Source organism: Pocillopora verrucosa, chromosome 7 (assembly GCF_036669915.1).
Source record: "Pocillopora verrucosa isolate sample1 chromosome 7, ASM3666991v2, whole genome shotgun sequence".
NCBI lineage: Eukaryota > Metazoa > Cnidaria > Anthozoa > Scleractinia > Pocilloporidae > Pocillopora > Pocillopora verrucosa.
The window spans coordinates 21536293-21554320 of record NC_089318.1 but is presented as its reverse complement, the minus strand read 5'-3'; the positions used below and the strand labels follow the sequence as shown (position 1 = coordinate 21554320).

The 18028-nt window shown below is 37.0% G+C and overlaps 2 protein-coding genes across 2 annotated transcripts; both read left to right on the top strand.

Moving 5' to 3' along the window:
* Positions 1-89: 89 nt before the first annotated feature.
* On the top strand, positions 90-12349 carry LOC131781409 (integrator complex subunit 7). Its single transcript, XM_059098055.2, has 26 exons — positions 90-210; positions 343-472; positions 624-770; positions 1120-1173; positions 1545-1628; positions 1998-2044; positions 2178-2260; positions 2684-2800; positions 3146-3268; positions 3705-3819; positions 4540-4641; positions 5195-5289; positions 5379-5475; positions 5941-6092; positions 6179-6346; positions 7231-7278; positions 7492-7647; positions 8002-8196; positions 8393-8496; positions 9108-9173; positions 9578-9665; positions 10030-10071; positions 10488-10586; positions 11174-11282; positions 11386-11468; positions 11997-12349. The coding sequence occupies exons 1-26, from the start codon at positions 102-104 to the stop codon at positions 12222-12224; spliced, it is 2841 nt and encodes a 946-aa protein (XP_058954038.2). The 5' UTR covers positions 90-101; the 3' UTR covers positions 12225-12349.
* A 1765-nt stretch (positions 12350-14114) lies between these two features.
* On the top strand, positions 14115-16264 carry LOC131781410 (uncharacterized). Its single transcript, XM_059098057.2, has one exon. It carries the CDS (start codon positions 14609-14611, stop codon positions 15155-15157), a length of 549 nt encoding a protein of 182 aa, XP_058954040.2. The 5' UTR covers positions 14115-14608; the 3' UTR covers positions 15158-16264.
* Positions 16265-18028: the final 1764 nt, after the last annotated feature.

The following is an 18028-nucleotide window of genomic DNA, read 5'->3' as shown; positions in this document are numbered from 1 at the left end:
TTTCAATACTGGCCTCTGATTGGTTTGTTATTCGCGGAAAGATCCCAGCATGCTCTTCTATAGCATCGCCAACGTGGATTTGTGGGATATGTGATTCCAACATGGCGTCCTTACTAAGCTTTGGAACTTTCACAAACATTGGAGAAAAATCTTCCAATAGTTCTGACAGCTGGCAAGATGCGAACAGTGCATTGTCAGAGCTTGATAAAGGTAATAAATGCTACTTTGCAGACAAGCTTTATTCCCAATATCCCAAAATTTATAAACCGTAACACCAGTCTGCAAGCTGTCGTAAGTCTCACTCAAGTGTCGACAACGGGGATGATTTTATTTTCATTTTAGGACTGCGATCAAGTAAAGCTGGAGAACAGTGTGAGGCAATAGTCAGATTCCCAGGGTTATTTGAGAAATATCCCTTCCCAATTTTAATCAATTCTGCTCTGCTAAAGCTGGCTGATGTCTTTCGTATCGGGTAAAGAGATTATTTTTTTGTCAATTATGTGTAATTTGATCGATGTTTCATGCGAAAGAAAAGGGAACTGAGCACATCTGTTTCTTCGCATTCTGCTAAAAATCAAATAAAAACGTAGATTCCATGCCTATGTTTCTCCTTTTTTTCGCAGGAGTAATTTTTTGCGGCTTTGCATTCTGAAGGTTATTCAACAAAGTGAAAAACACCTGGATAAGATTTTGAATGTGGATGAATTCTTGAAGCGAATTTACTCTGTTATTCATTCAAATGATCCAGTGGCAAGAGCCATCACTGTCAGGTGAATAGAAAAAGGATTGTTTATTCATTGAACAGATTATAGGTTATTAGTGGAATGGGTTCTTCAGCTGCATATAGAGGCAACAAAATGATTTTTATGATCATGTGACATGATTGTGCAAGTGAGAGTAGCCTTGTAAATGAATGTTGTTTGAGGTAATTGGAGACACTTTTGATAAACTCAGCAGAGGTCATGTTCAGAGTCAAAAAAAAAAAAATTAATACTCTCAAAATGACTTTTGAGGGCATGAAGGTTTTAATTCTCATCCCATGTCTGTTGAAAGTTGATCCAGTGTAATAAAGAATATTGTATTGCATTTGTTACTTATTTCAACATATTGCTTCTTTAGAGTTCTTGGTAGTATTGCTTGTATCGTCTCTGAAAGAAAGAATGTCCACCACAGGTAAACAATGTTTGACTGTAATACTTAGCAGTGTTTTCTCCACTTTAACCTTTTGATCCCTATGGGTGACTAGCTTCTAAAATCTCTCTACAATATATCCTCTGAATCAAACATGAAGGTCACGAGAATAAAGGAAATGATCACCAACTGAAGAAGCTCTTGATTGTTAAACAAATTCTCCTTGTCAGCACCTTAGGAAATATACAGAGAGCAGTATAGAGAATATTTATACTGATGTTGAGGTGTAAAGGGTTTGATGATTGCTTCTCTCAGGCAGGTTGATGATAACATAAGTAGTGGATTTAATAGAGACAGTTTTTTTTTCAAATTGTTGAACTGAATATGAAAACCTCCTCTTTGTCACATTGTAGCATAAGAAGCAGCTTGGAATCACATGATCAGGTGGAATTAGAGGCAGCAATTTTTGCAACGGACAGGCTTTGTGCACAATCCAGGTGATAAATGTCTATAGAGGTCATAAAAAATTAAGGATTAGTCCTGACAACACAATTTACGGTTGACATGTAGCTGTAACAACTCACTTCATTTTGTGAAAATCTTTGTCCAAGTCATATAGTTTGGGTAATTTTGCAGTGTCAATTAGTTTTTGTGTTTTTGGTGAGAAAATGAGTGGACTGTTTCACTGAGTGAGTAAATTTGTTCTGCTCTTGGCAACTCTTGTTGAAGGTGATTATTGTACAAAGATTTTCCTGCAAACTCAATAAACTTGAAACTTGAACTTGAGATTATGACTAAAGCCTTCTAATGCTTTGTTATCTTAGAATTGCATGTCTGACTCTTTCTCTTTTTTTTGTTACTGACAGAGAATTTGCCTCTGGTCTCTACAACAAAATAGCACAGCTTATTGAAGGTAAGTTGAGAGTGTGTTAGTACAGATGCTTGACAATATTATGTACTTGTGAGGGCCATAATGCACTTATTGACTTTATTGTTTTCCTGTTAGGGTTATAATGTGGTTATTGACTTTATTGTTTCTCTTTTAGGACTGAATACTCCTGTGGAAATGAAGCTGAAGTTAATATCTATTTTCAGACACATGCATTATGACTTACAGCTGACTGCAAAGGTAAACTGAAATAACTGAAATATCAGATATCATCTCTTATTTCCTAGCAAAAATTCTCTTGGTTAATGGTGTTTGAAGCATGATCACAGTGACATCACATTTAAGGACTGTGGCAATAAATAGTTTTTATGCGCTGCTTATCAAATATGGTTTGAAAAAAAGAAAAAACTCATTTGCGAACTACAGGGCTTAAACCTTTCACCCCTAAGAGTGACCAGCATCTAATTTCTCTAACAAAATTACTCCTGAATCTGACTTTGTGGTCATGAGAATAACAGAAACAATCAAGAACTAAAGAATTTCTGAACTGTTACTCAAATTCTTCCTTGTCAGCACCTTAGGAAATTTAAAAAAAAAAACAGGACGGAGAATATGCAACATGATGTTAGGGTGTAAAGGACTCTGTGGTCTTCTTCTCTACAGGTCCATGAGTTATGTTCCTCTCTTCTTGCTTCTCATCCCACATGCCAGTTTGTTGTTGTCACCTTACACACCTTATCTTGTCTTGCTGTATCATCAGTGATTGACATCCCTAAACAGGTAAGACTGGCTTGTTACTTAACCTGGTCGAATCACTGAACCGACGAACACATGACTTCTCCATGCATAGTCAATACACTATTCAGGGAACTCTTCATGAGAGTATACAAACCAATCAGGGGAAACATATCATCTCAAAGGAATGTAAAATTCTCTGACTTTTTCCTAAAATACAGGGAAAATGTAGCAGCTAGAGGAACAATTTAAAGTTCATAGAATTTTTGAGCTTTTTTTGGTTAGCAAAGTTTTATCTGTTTTTATCTCTGTTGAGATGATGAGAAAATAATCCACGTTCCAAAGACTGACACAAATAAGTATATGAAGTTCTTAAAAATTATCTTGCAGACTGAGTTGTTACTGAAGTACCTAACACAAGATCCTAGAAAAGTAGTTAAGAACCATACCCTTTCAGATTTAAGGATGCTAGCCAAGGGGGCACCACACATGTGGAGAATCCAGGACATCGAGGTACTGTGATACCTAAGATCTCAAATCCTTCACTTTGTTTTGACAAGAAACTAAAATTTGAAGTTGTCAGCTTTATAGTAATTTGCTAAGTCGAATGGTTATGTTAAATTGAAGTGTCAACTTCACTGCAATAATCCTGTCACTCTTTCATGTGCATGCCATCATAGAAGTCAACAGTCTCTTTTAGAAAACAATTATTCTAATTAATTTATCTTTTCATTTTATGTTACTTACTGTGATATTTGATTGCTCTAAAGTCAGTATGAATTTCAACAGAACTTACATGAAACAGTTACAGTAACAAGACCAAAACAACTAAAAAAAAATAAATTATGACCATACTAGTAGTTTTCTGCGAGACAATCTGAAGTCAAGGATTTCATTTCTAAATTTTCATTCAAGCCATTTGTTAACATTTGTTTCTTGTTTTATCCAGGCTCTCTCTGAATTCATTTTGAGTAGCTGTTATGATAACCTTACATTTTCTGCATTGAGGACAATGGTAACTCTATCAAGATCAGAGGCTGTAGATCTGCTCAAGAGTGAAAAAGGTGAATTTGGTGACTTTAACCCTCTCACTCTCAAGATCTGATTGTCAATTCTCCCCACTAGTGGCTACAAATTTACTTGTGCATTAGTTAGGACAATTTGGTGTTAAATCAAAATAACAACTTCTACCTGATAAGTTCAAGTATTATCATTACCTGTTTGTTCAATATTATAATGTAATTTCCAACATTTGAGTGACATGGGAACTAGTTAGTCAGAAGTTAACATTCTGATGGCACTTTGAGGATGAATGCATTTCCACTCATTTTTTGGCCACATCTAAAGAGTGGTTTTTTAGTGGTGTTTTGAATCTGGCGTAGTACAGGTTCTTTTTGTAGAACCACTAGTTTCAGGGTGCACATGTTAAGATTGTATCAGGATGTGTAAACTAGAAGACTGACTGACTCGTCTTACCTAACTTTTGTGTAGTCAGAATTGGATGTCATAAAGAGAAATTACATGTTTATTACTTCTGAGAGTTAAAAGGTTAATATTTTATTTAAGCTTTGATTTCGATAATTCAACAATACTATAGATTAGAGAATAAAGGAAATGATCACCAATTTAAAGAAGTTCTTGATTGTTAAACAAATTCTCCTTGTCAGCACCTTAGGAAACGTACAGAGAACATTATGGAGAATTTGGATATTGACATTAGGATGTAAAGGGTTGAAGTGCTATGTTGCTGATAATATTTCCTTTCTCTGTTGCTGACTTTTCAGTCCTTGAAATCTGCCAGAAAGAAACAAATTCCTATAACTCTGCTATAGCAGCCTTAGCATCAGAACTCCTTGTCAACATTGCTGTGGCAGGAATTAAGTCTGGTTTGTTTTACAACCTTTTTTCTTTTTGTTCTATCTAACTCGTGTTTGCACATAACAAGAGGGTGTTGTTACATTTGGTAGATCATTTGGAGACGGGATTGGTATAAAACCAGAATTTTTCTTATCTCTAGCATAAGATAATTTTCATTTATGTGCCATTAAAAAGTTTGGGACAAGTTCTTTGGAGATATCTCTTTGATAAATCTCTTCTTTTGGACAGCATCTACCATTTTCTTATGGTGATCATTAATACAGACTCAAACTTATTTAAAATTGTTTGAAAAGCCTCCTTTTTGGAAAGTTAGCAAAGCAAGCATGTATATGTGAATTTTTTGTCACAAAATTCTTTCACAAGGAGAAAGTTTTCCACAGAATCATTCCCTGTCACACAAAATAAATTATTGAAAAAGGGTCACATGTCACTGTGTTGTCCATTGTGGGCTGCTGAGCTTGGGATCCAGTGGTTACCTGAGGTCAAGAATGTACAGAGGTTATTTCAATCTTAGACAAAATACAATTTTGAAATTTGATGTAATTCTTCCATACTCTCTAGATAAAGAGGACTGCAGCCTTTGTGAACAAGCAGCTGTTGCATTAGAGAGTGGTGCTGTTGTCTGTTGTGTAAACAATCAACTTCAGCCATTGAAGGTATTCCTTGATGAACCTATGAAGAAAAATATGCAAGAACAGATATACAATAATAACAAATGATGTATTTTTTATCTTTTTCTGTACAGGTTTGTTTGTCATCAATGAATTGTTTGGTGAATAGTTCCCCTGAGGTGGCTCCCACCCTGGTTGAAAGTGTGTCCAGCTTGCTTCCAACTTCATCTGGTTAGTGTTCAATTTCTTTGCATTATTTCTCCACTTCTTTACACAAAAATGAAAGAGCTAGTGTTAGAGTGAAATCTTGCAGATCATCAAACCCTTATAATATATAGCCCTATCATCCTGGTTAGCTGTCTGCTGACATGTGGCCTACAGTTGGTAATCTGTCTGTGATCTGTTGGTCAGTTGTAGGCAATAGTACTATAATATTGCCTTATTTATTGTGGTGGCCCAAACCTGAGGGAACATAACTACTGCTTTCAATTGCAATACATTGTTCTGCTGAAAGGTTGTAGGAAAGCAAAACCTTTTAAAGCTTATCTTGACCCAATACTAGATTCTCCTTGCTGATTTACAAGAAATGAGTATGAATCAGTAGGGAGAATTTCAAATCAGATATTGGGAGTTCTATTTCCTTGTTTAGGTGTTGAAGAGAATTCTAAATCTCTGTCATTTTGTTCCTCTTTTCAGGTCCAATAGCACTTGAGCTGTGTCATGTGATGGTCACCATGGCAACACAGATTCCATCTTTACTTGCACCTTTAAGAAGTGAAATTGTCTCACAATTTGCCAAAGTAGTAGTAATTGCAGATGATGACCGCAAGGAATCAAAAGATTTAGTGGTATGTGTTTTTTTAGGGAATTGCTGTTTGTCAGAAGACCTGTTTTCTAAAATACTTGGAGTTTTTGTATATTCTTTGCACCATAGGTTGGTATGGCAACATTGGTTTTACAGTCTTATCAAAGTGTTTCACACAATGAGGATGAAGATTCAGTTGCAAACTTGGAAAAAATGTTACTCGAAAACCTGGGAAAGTTAACAACAACTTCAAGATACTGGACCATGTTCAGAGTTGGCAAACAGGCCACAAGACTGGTTAGTTAGTCTTAGTGCTGTAACACTGTTTGGTCCATTTTATGTACCAATGCCTTTTTTATTTGTTTGGGACTGCCTGCTCTAGAGCTCTAGACAGGCACGTTCTTATTCAATTCCTGCCCATAGGAAATCAATTTGTGCTCTGGATTAAGATGGTTAACCAACCAATGTAAATTGGCCACCACAAAGAGTATCAAAGGGGACATTTCAAGCGTTTGCCCCTTATCAGAGCAAATGAAAGTTACTTTGAAAGTTTGCTCTAATAAAGGGCTAATGCTCGAAACGTCAGCTTTGAAACTTTTTATGATGGCCAATTTATGTTATCAACTCAGTTGATAATACCAAATTACCCTGTTATACTCTCCTAACAATACAGCACCACAGTCTCTTTAGAAACTTACCTCCTTTATTCATATTTCTTTAAATAGCTACCATTTAGCTCAATAAGTGTTCAAACACAATGGTTTGCTGAGATAATACACCAAAACTAGCCAATCAAAACTGAGAACTTAGATTGTAGTCTCAAAGTAGAAAACATCCCAAATAAACTGACCATCAGATTCAAAACTTTTGACAGATGAAAAACTCTTTGCTTGACTCTGGTGCAGACCCTCACTCAAGTTGTCAAAATGTCTGTTGCTGTTCCTGATGACAAGCCTTTTTAGGCCTGCTTATATCTGAGCAATCCCACTTATGCAGCTGCAAGGGCTGATAGCTTTGCTTCAATGACCTGGCATCCTCCTTTGGAATGCTTGATGCTACAATACTGGACATTTAGCCATCTTGAAACCTGAAAACTTATGACAAATTATAGTTATCAAGGTCCTGAATAATTTTCACAATTAAAAATGTTAAGCCTAAACTATTCCTCTATTATCTCTCAGGGTTTTCACAGCATTGCAGCCAAAATTTTTGGAAACCTGTCATCCAAGGTATAAAGTGTGATGTAATTTTTGCATGAGCTATTTTAGTTTTAATGCATAGGGAAAGTGAATTCTAACTAACTATTGCAATAAATTGGCATCCCATCCAGAGGGGAGTTGTAATACTCCTTGTCAACCCATGGCTGGCCCCCCCCTCCGAATGGGCCACTTGGCTTGATTACAGACTTTATCTTTCGCCCTTTTTGCTTTATTATCTTTCAGGTGGCATCAGAACACTTCTACTTCTGGTTAACTGCCTTAAAGTGTTTTTGTGAGGCAGAGAGTTTGCTTAGTGTCCCATGTGATAGTCAGTTAATGTTAGCTAAACAGATATCAGAAGCTTGTGCCAAATACCACAAAGGCATTACAACCCTCAAGGTTTGTGTAAATGTTAATGAGCCAAAAATAAAACTGAATAACTTTAGATGGTCTTTTTGTCACTCTAAACCTAATTTCAAGTACTAGTGTATTAGGAGTCAATATCGTCTCTGAATCACGCACGAGAATAAAGGAAGGGATCACCAAGTCAAGATTGAAGCTTGTGATTGTTAAACAAATTCTCCTTTTCAGCTCCGTAGGAAATGTATAGAGAACAGTATGGAGAATATGCATACTGATGTTCAGGTGTAAAGGGTTAAAAAAAACCATTCCGCTTTGAATAAGTTGTTTGCTTTGTGGTACTTTTTTCAATGATTTTCTAACGATATGATGATCGCTCTTCGTTTTCACCAGGCTTCTGTGTCTTCCAACAACCAACTGTCATTCCAATGTTCATATGCCAGTTTGAGGGCAGAAACGTTCCAGGCTCATAGTCTGCTCCTCGCATCTTGTGCTACCATGAAATCCTGTCCTCCGCCTGCCATTGCAACGGCTGTTGCCATGGCGACTGGTCAAGATGTTCAGCGGTTGAGTCACTTTGCTGCTCAAGTAAGTCTGTAGGGAAGAGAGATTTCCTATCTGGAGGGAGTTTTTTACGTTGCTCGTCTGAATAAATGTTAAAGCTGAGACAGCTAGTCTTCGTGTTAGGTTTTTTTTCCTTTAATTCATTGAAGATTTTAATGTGCTCACAGAATATTCGATTTAAGGTAGCACTTACGAAACAGTATTATTTTTTCTTATTCAGATGACTGAATGCAGCAAAGTTTTCCGTAATCTTGGTGAGAGTTATGGACAGTTGTATCGCACTTCATTTAATGCTGATCCTGTAAGCCTCAAGAACATCGAGACGTATCTTTTCACATGATTTTTCGTTGCTCAATTTGATCACGATAACGTAACACATAAGGTCTTTTCAAACGAGTACCATTGTTGTCTGTCAAATAACCACCGTTGCATCTGGTTTCATGTTCATCTTGAACCCTTTCGTCTCTTTTGCCACTGATCCTCTCCACGTCTGTTTGTATCGTGCACTTTTTCTCTCTCCTGAATGAAGTCCTTCTCAAGGCAATTCTAGTCACTGATGGGAGTCAAAGGGATAAACGTCTCCCTTGGAGATCGTGGTCCTGAAATCTCGAAGATTCTCCAGAGATATCTTGGTTTTTCTATGAAGTAGCAACTTGAAATATATGAAAATCATATATGTACACTGCGGTGAAGAAATGAGATGCAAGCGATCCTCGCAACATTATGATCAGCTCCCAGTTAGCCTGTTAGCTCAGTTGGTAGAGCGCTGCACCGGTATCGCAGAGGTCATGGGTTCAAATCCCGTACGCGCCTGAATTTTTTTCAGGTCTCATTTCAACTACTAGTTCAGTAGTGTTCATAGCTGCGAGGATCGCTTGTATTTCAAGTAGCAACTTGTTTTCAGTAGCATGTATTTTCTTTAACACGTAATTCAGTCTTCAACAAAGCTGTTTATTGATATCCTACAGTATTGATGTACTAATGAAGACATCCCAGCCCAGGTACGGTCACTGATAATTTTCAGATTTCATTACATCCATTTTGAAATCACTGGTGATGCTTGTAATTTGATTGGCTCTCATTGGCGCGATTTATTCACGAATCGATGACTGTGAACATATGAAAATCATACATGTGAACTGCGGTTTTTCAGAAATGAATATAAAAGCGATCTTCGTAGTAATGAACACTAGTTAAGCAGTAGTGAAAATAAGGCCTAAAAAAAAAATTCAGGATTGTACAGATTTGAACCTACGACCTTTGCGATACCAGTGGGATGCTCCACCAACTGAGCTAACAAGACAATTGAGGGCTGGCCATTATGTTGGTTCATATTAATGGCTTAATTTGACTACTACACAGAATTGTGTTGATTTGTTAATTTTTTAATGCAATTTTCCTCCAGTTCTGTGGGTGAACAACGAAACAGATCCTCAGCTCTGAGACAAAACGCACTGTCTTTGGCGTGTACAGACATTTTAGAAACAGTAGAGGTTGGTTTTGTCCCAGATTTTTCTCTTTTTTATCTTTACTTTTTTATGGTGAATTTCGTTTTAGTGTCAGGAAACCAAAAGTAATCGCAATGTCCTGTCATAACAAAGAAACAATCTCAAGAAACCAAGGAGAAGTTGAAGTAAAGACGAGCAAACTACCTGAAGCGCGGGAAGACGCAACTGAAAAAGGCGCCGTTGGTTTTCATTTTGCATCTGATTGGTCGAAATTTTGGCGCAAGATTTCTAAACTAATCACTGAGCAAAAGCTAAACCGATGCAATGTCGAAGATTACTTTCCTCACTTCGTTCAAAATTGCTCATATAGTTAAAGTGAATGGTCTGTTTTTATAATAATTAATTTCAGAACCTTGCAAGTCAACTTGAAGCTCTTCCTCTCTGTCATTTGGTAAGCCTGTGAAATGTTGTGTTTGAGTATTTAATAGACGAAAGATGAACGCGCCGGCCGACATATTGCCGACACGCACTTTTTCCCTTGAGTTCTTACAAACAAAGATAAATGAAAAAAAGGAAAAGCGTTTTTCTCATAGCAATAATCACTGTAGTAAAGAGGCTTCAGTTCTAAACACTTTGAACTGATTTGTTTCATGAATGAACTTTTCCAAACTATCATTTTACCTTCGGGCTCAAAAGATCACAATTCTTTGCCCTTACCGCGACATGTTCCTTTTTCTGGCTATCCTGAAAATTTCACATTAAAGCAAAATAACGTTTAACATATTAGAAGATTCTTCATTAAGATCACTTGTGTGGTTTAAAATCCACTGACCTTGTTGAAAGCTTACCAGCTTCTTTTTCTTTCAGCAAACCGAGTGTCTTATTCGTGCTTCAATGACTCTGATCAAAGTACCTTTCATATTTCCAAAGTACTTCTTTTGCAGCCAACAATCTACGTCCATCAAGGTAAGTGACCCATCACTGATTATTTTTGAGCACTTTTTGATTGAATGTCGTAGAACTAAAACCAAAGTTATATCAACAACCAACCACTAGAAAAGAAAATATCTTAGAGCCAACGCAAAATTCACCTTTGACCAATCGACAAACACTGACCCTTTTCCCCCCTTTTTACCATCAGTATGTATACTCTCCATACCTACTCTTCACATCTCCTAAAGTGCTGGCAAGAAGAATTTGTTTCACAATCAAGAGCTTCTGTAGTGGGCGGTCATTTCTTGTATTTTTTTAAAACGTACCTAAACCCTTTAACTCCCAGAGGTGATTAAAAAGTAACTTCTCCCAACGATATCTATGCACTTTCCAGCAAATAGGTAATGAGAATACTCAAATGTATCAGGTAGAAGTTGTTATCTTGATCTAACACCAAATTCTCGTAAGTTATTTTCAAGGAAGTGCGTAACAGCTAGAGGAGAGAATTAACAATCGGATCTTGGGAGTTTAAGGGTTAATGTTTGATTAGTAGTGATTCTGTAAGGAGAAATTAGATTCTATCCACTCTTAGGGGTTAAAAGATTAACTTATTTTTGCAGCTGGCGTTATCTCCCTCGGCTCGGTCCCCTGGAGAGCCTATCACGGTCAGTTTGGATACACAGTTTGTTCTCAAGGTGGAAGGAGTAATCGATCATGGACAGCGACCAGGTTTGGATTAACTTCACAACTATGAAGAATTTTTTGGAATTAAATGGGAAGTGGAATTCGAAAGGGTAAAACTTTGATACGTCCCTTTTTGCTTTGTTCCCAGGCCTTTTTCGTGATGTCCAGTCCGTCTGTTTGTCAGTAACTTGGCAGGCTGAGGAGAAGAAGCAGCAAACCCTGGATGGAAAGGTTCGTCTATGGTTTAATTTGGAATCGTTGGCCGTGAATTTATTGCACTGTACCAGAAATGAATGACAGTGCTGTGAAAGGATAAAAACAAGAGGCTTTTGGAGTTCTAGCTTACGAGCAAGCCCTCATTGTAGGTTCTCCAGCACGAGTGTTTCTTCACCTGCATGAAAATATAAGGTCTTGAGCATCGCGAACCGACGGAAGGTCTGCAAGGTTCTGGCACTGACTATTAATGCCAGACCCCCCAGTAAACCTCTCCCCAACTCGTCTCAAATCTATCGCTCGTCCTGCAGCGCTTTTAGTGATGGTCCGTTCGCTGGTTAGTGGAGTTCGCCAAATTTCCTAATCATCCATCCTTTCATCTGTTCATTTTTTTTCCTTCTTTCTCATAATTGCGGCTTTTTAGCTTCTTGAAGATGTTCGCTGAAAGGAGTAACACGGAACTGTTCTAAACTGTAGTTCCCTTAAGTTTTTTTTTTTGTTTAAATTTGAATTAAGAAATTAATTTGTGAATCATCTCTGTTTCAGTCCCCGCGCGATTGTGTGACCAGTTTAGAACAGTCGGTGGTTCCGCATCACGACTACTTCAGTGCCCAATTCTTGCTCTCTCTGAGTACACCCACTGTGTATCACGTGACAGTGTCTACTAGCGTGATTGATAGTTCTGGAATACCGTGGAATACAGGCCCTCAGAGCTCATTGCAGATTAAAGCTTCAGATAATACAGCCAGAAAACAAAGAACTTCAAGATCTTAGTGACCATGGAACGACTATCAGCGATAATGAAATATAAAAGTATTTCATGTAAATGTGAAATGAGATATGTTTTGTAGTCAAGAACTTCTTAGGGAAATAAATACAGTATATAAACAACACTATTAAAAGAGATTGAATTTGTGTTCATTGGATTGAAACTCGAGGCCAAATAATCCTTTTCTGAATTTGCAGTGCGGTCACTGTTAATGGGGTCAGCTAACCCTTCACTTCCAAACAGTATTAGTGTGCATATTATCCATAGTGTTCTCCATACAGATCTTACGGTAGTGAAATTTTATGAACGGCCGAGAGCTTCACTGGTCGACGACTATTTCCGTGGTTAGACACATACAAACCCTTCTGCCCAGATCAATCAACATTAAAGGTCCTTTAGCACCACTTGTAAATCATCTTAGAGAAATATGTTTTTCGTCCAGTCACGAACGTGGGACAAAGGAAAAATTCTGAGTCCCCATCATCTTTTATGTGGTCGTTACGTTTTACGTCGTCAACGAGCGGTGACACGTCGACGAGTCGTCAGTGAGTTTACCGGGTATCTTTGAGAGGAAGCCGGCTCACGCAACGAGTGATGAAATGCAGCACATAAACGACTGGAAATGTACCGAGCCAAGAGAGCCGCGATGAAACAAACTCAACCCCCCACCCCCCCAGAGTCACAGCTGTCTGGCCAAAGCTAAGCCGAAACTGATTGTCTTGGCACCTGATAAGCAAACCCTAAGAGGATACGTGATTTTTCGCAAACTCAAAGTACAACTTCAGTAAAAGCTTAACAAAGCAGCAGTTGATCACCACTATGCTAAGTGTAGTTAGCCCTTCTAAAGAATGTGCGAAGCTTGCAAATAAGCGAAGTGAACATCTGATGTAAGCATTTCTTACGCGATCCTCTAGTTATTGAACGTGTCGACTATATATTAAATTTGTATATTTCGTAAAAAGATGAATTTCGTTATAATAGGATTGGGTAACTATTTCGTCGATAAAATTGGTTGAAGAAAATTTAAAACGTCTTTTGAGTCGTACTGTTCTTCGCCTGATAACAGCAGGTGTTTATTGCTTTTTTTTCTCGGACTTAATTATACAACTCGAAATTTTGTATCATGAGAGCAAGCACGTACGATTTAGTTTCGTTTTGTCGCCTGTAAGCAACATGGTCGGAATATTAAAACAATCGGGAATATTTTACAATCGAGTGCTCCGACACTCGTATAATTGTCATATCTGACATTTTTTTTTTTAATTTCAGCCTTCATTTTTGCATACGTAGCATACACGTAGCTAAGCATGCAACAATTCTACAGTGCAGTAAAACATTAAAATTCATCTCATTAAAACCCAGTTTAAAATTCCAACCTGCAAATTGGTCGCGTTTATCGAAGCTTCGGCAAATACTCGATCCTTATAAGAAAATTTTTATTTAAATTTGAACGGCTTTATGTTAGCGTCGTTTGTTTTTACGATACCAGATGAAGGCCGGGGAAAAAACCTTAAATTGATATTGCGTTTTCTGTTAGTTCGTGCCTCTATGCTCTGACGTCATTTCGAACCCTGTCAAGGCCAATCGCCCCAAGTCGTCACGGTCATACATTCTAAGAGAAACCTGAAATTTATTTGGGTTTCTCTCTTTAACAACACCAAATAATTGTTGTCCATTTTAGAAAAAGAAACTTGAAACTTTTAGTGAGAAGTGAGAGACCATTTCCCTCGCGAAATGTCTCTGAAAAACAAATTTTATCTTTTAGCGACTTTAGCTAACAACGAAAACATTTTTTGTAAGGGTCTTTCCCGGTGGAATACGCCCGCTCAAATTGATTGGTTCATTAGCTGCCAGTCATCTGTAATCATGGCAACAAGGATCGGAAAAACGTCAATTTTACCAGGAGTTTCACGGAAGTTCTAGAAAAATTAAATGAGCAGATGAGAACGAACGGCTAGAAAGAATCTCAACTTGTGGGCGAAATTGATTGTTTTGTGTTGGATACTTCGATAGAATTTAAGTGGGAAATCAGCTTCGACTACGTTCCTACAGCTGTAGTTTCCTTACCTACCAGAGCGACGACTTCAGAAACCAAATTGCGGATTCGTGGTGCAATGTGCCGGTTGGCGATTCCGTGACAGGTTGAAATAATTCATCACATTTGGCTCGTTCAGTACTTTTGCCGTAGCCAACAGTATAGTATACTCTGATTTTAAGTTCTAGCCCGTCTAGCATTTCGTCGATTTGTTGTTTGTATTTTACACATCACTGAAAAGATTGTTTACCGTGACGGTGATACGGTTAGGATCCTCGCCGTGTCGATTAGAATCTTTAATTATATCAACTTCCTTGGCGATTCGGTTGAGTTTCTCTGGATTGCCGCAGTGAAATGTGTCCGACAGAGGATAAAAGAGTGGAGCAGGAACAATTTGTTCAATCTGCCGTGAAGAAACAGCAGAGAAATAAACGAAAACGAGAGCCTGACATGTTTGTGGCAGCAGTTTTGGAATGCACTGTGCGAAGAATTTGTAGCGAAGTTTGCTCAAGTTACTTCTGTGTTTGTTCTTCCTCCAAAAAGAAGAGGAAATTGAGCATAAGCCGAGAGTCCAATGAAACAGATACGACAGATTTAATTCCTGATGGCGGAGATAGCACATCTGAAATACAAAATAACTCCTTGTATGAACTTCAGGAAATTATCACCATGTCTGATAAACCGCAGAGCAGTGCAAGCGAGGACTCGCAGCTCGAGGAATTTCTTCAGAGCTTAACAACAGAACTGAGAAATTTGCCAACGTTTGAAGATGTGAATGAACTGTTAAGAGAGATCGAAGGCGATTCATCCCACCTAGATGTTTTGGGTGACGAGATCGAATCACTGCTAAACACTAGTAGCGATCCGTTTTACCCAGGACTTCTTGAGGTATTGTTCCCATAAATTCTAACAGAGAATACGTAGGTTAAGAATTATATTTTATAATTTCATGATGATATGGATCAGTGTGGGAATTTTTTTTGTACCAATTCTGACGATATAAAAGTTAATTTTGGCCCTCAAAAGTCTATCAGAATTTACACTGCAAAACGGAAGTTCCAAATTTTTGCCATACTTCCGCTCGGAAAATTGACGTCATGGTTCGTTCCTGTATATTTTTTATTATTTCAACCTTATGTTTCCTAATTTTTCTGTTTTTGTAATCTATTCTCTCGCATGCAATGTAAAAAAGGGAAAGTATAAGCTTGTAAATTATTTATAGCATAACGAGCTATTATTTATATATAGCTAATTCTCTGAGGAATATTTACATATTAAGTCAGATGATATATTTAAAGAGAAAGAGATTGTAGGAAAGGTTAGAATCCAAGGTTCACGAGCCAAATCCAAAGAGTAAGTGTAAATCTGGATTCTGATAATTTTTCAGTATAAATATATGTCAAACATAGTGTATCTGAAAAGTTTTCTTATCAATAAAAAATATATGATGTTTATTCAATTTTTTAAGTATAAGCTATTGAAATTTGCAGTCATTAAAGAGGCATACTTAGAACAGTTTTGTCAAAAAATCGTCTTTTCATGTTATCCACCTTGTCTGTTGTACTGGTATATTTTCAGAGCTCTTGCCTTTCAACTCTTTTCCTCATATATGTATTTGTCCTGTTCACATGGGAAAGTGGAATGGTTTGATTTCCAAAAATTAGATCTTTAACCTGTTAAACCCTTAGAGTGACCAGCATCTACTTTCTCCTTACAACATCACCCCTGAATCAATCATTAAAGGCAAGAGGATAAAGGAAATGATCACTAAATAAATAATCCCTTGACTGTTACACAAATTCTCCTGGTCAGCATCTTAGGGAATGTATAGAGAACAGTATGGAGAATATCAATACTGATATTAGGATGTAAAAGGGTTAAGTTAGCAGGCCAGGATGATCTCTCATGTTAACTCTCCTGCCTGGAACCTTGTACACTCTAACATCACTATGCATATTCACCATACTGCTCTCTATACATTTAAACAGTTGAATTATCAACAGTGAATGCCTGCTGTTATTAAATGCAGAGGAAAGATGAAATATCTCGGAGTATCTATTCTTATCTTGAATCCTTGCACCAGGCAGGGGGAGGGAAGAGGAGGGGGGGGAGGGAAGAGAGGGGGGGGAGGGAAGATATTTTTACCCAAATAACCTAAACATGACTGTGCTTTCTCCCTCCAATGAACAACAACAACTTTATTTGTACTCTACATTAAATCTTTATGATACAACAAATATATATATTACACAAAAAATGAAGAGAGTACAGGCTGTCCATAATAACCATTGAGGGCTAAAAAGATAGTGCAGCCTTACTTAGGTTATTAATAAATTATTACATTAAAGGGTCAGGTACCACACACGTGCACACACCACACAAACACAAAAAGGAAAAAGAAAAAAAGCTAGTAGGAAAAGAGAGACAACAAAAGTAATCTAAATATACCAGTATTTAACAACAGAAAGCGAGAAAAAATATAATTTTGGTAAATCTGCAATCAATATTTAGCTGATAAGAATTGACTTACCAGTAATCTTTTTCTTAAAACTTTTGAGAGAGAGAAGCTTTATGTTGTCACTTATATCATTCATTGGGGACATGATTTTGGAACAGCTGATATTTTAAGAGGGTTTATTTTGTATCGCTATGGCATAATCTCAGTGGAAAATGTAAAAAAAAAAAAAAAAAGGTGAAAAATGTTTATGAAAAGTTTTATTGTATTTGTTGAAATGCTGCACTGTACAACCAAGTTATCCTGAAAATGACTGTTGCCAGAGACAGAACGAAATAATCCAAAGGCCAAGTGGAAGTCATTATTTTTCAGTAAGGAGTTGTTTTTTGGTCAAAGTCTGGTCTATGAATAAATACTTCAAGTTCTTTTGAAACCCAAGTTACATACACATTGATCAGTATTCATAAGGAAAGCATCTGTGTTCAACATTTAAGTTGAGAATCAGATTCTAAAAAAAAAAACATTAAAACAAAACAGGAATGTATAATTACCTATTGAAATTATTTTTTTGCGTGTTATGATTTGTGTGTAAGAGTATTAAAAATTGGACATTCCATTTTGCTTTGGTATATCTGATGTCGGTGGCATCCTGTTATTGTTGTCAAATATGGTAGAGATTTGCATGCTAGTGTGGAAAATGAAACAACGCTTGAAAAAAAAAGGATCAGGTAATGAACAAGAAGTTTTGTATGAATGAAGCCAGTGTTTGGACTGTTCTTGATAGATCTTGACCGCAGAAAATGATTTATGTCTTTTTGGTCTGTCATATCTCAGGAGGGTAAGGGAGGGAATTTTTTTCCAGCCCTTGGAAAATAAAAAACCTGGGGTGTACAAACTCCACAGATCTTAACCCTTTAACTCCAAGAAGTGATTAACATGAAACTTCTCCCTGTAACATCTTTACATCTGTTTCGTTTAATAAACAGGGGTTGCCTCTTGTTGAGTTTTATTTGATGACAAGAATTGTGATTGACATTAATTCAATAAATTGATTTAAAAGCATTAGATTGTTTTAAGTCAGTTTTTCAGCAGAATCAAAGTGAGAAAGAAGTTATTTTGTTATCGTTTTTCTGTCTCTAAATCTGCTTACCTGGAGAATCTGCTAACCCATAAAGTGAGACTGTTGTAACGATCTGCCACAGAAGTAAGTTTATATTGAAGTTTTTGAATTTAGTTACAAGATAGACTTGATTTGCATTTGTTCTAATTGCGAATTATAAATGTATTTCTTTAAGATCAAATAATTATTAAAGCTTGGT

What these genes read in the sequence shown, in the direction of transcription:
- LOC131781409 (XM_059098055.2), top strand. Translation starts at nt 102, where the DNA reads ATGGCGTCCTTACTAAGCTTTGGAACTTTCACAAACATTGGAGAAAAA. An exon ending in TGATTGACATCCCTAAACAG is followed by an intron (nt 2,801 to 3,145) that starts GTAAGACTGGCT and finishes ATTATCTTGCAG; the next exon opens with ACTGAGTTGTTACTGAAGTA. An exon ending in GCAAACAGGCCACAAGACTG is followed by an intron (nt 6,347 to 7,230) that starts GTTAGTTAGTCT and finishes ATTATCTCTCAG; the next exon opens with GGTTTTCACAGCATTGCAGC.
- LOC131781410 (XM_059098057.2), top strand. Translation starts at nt 14,609, where the DNA reads ATGTGTCCGACAGAGGATAAAAGAGTGGAGCAGGAACAATTTGTTCAA.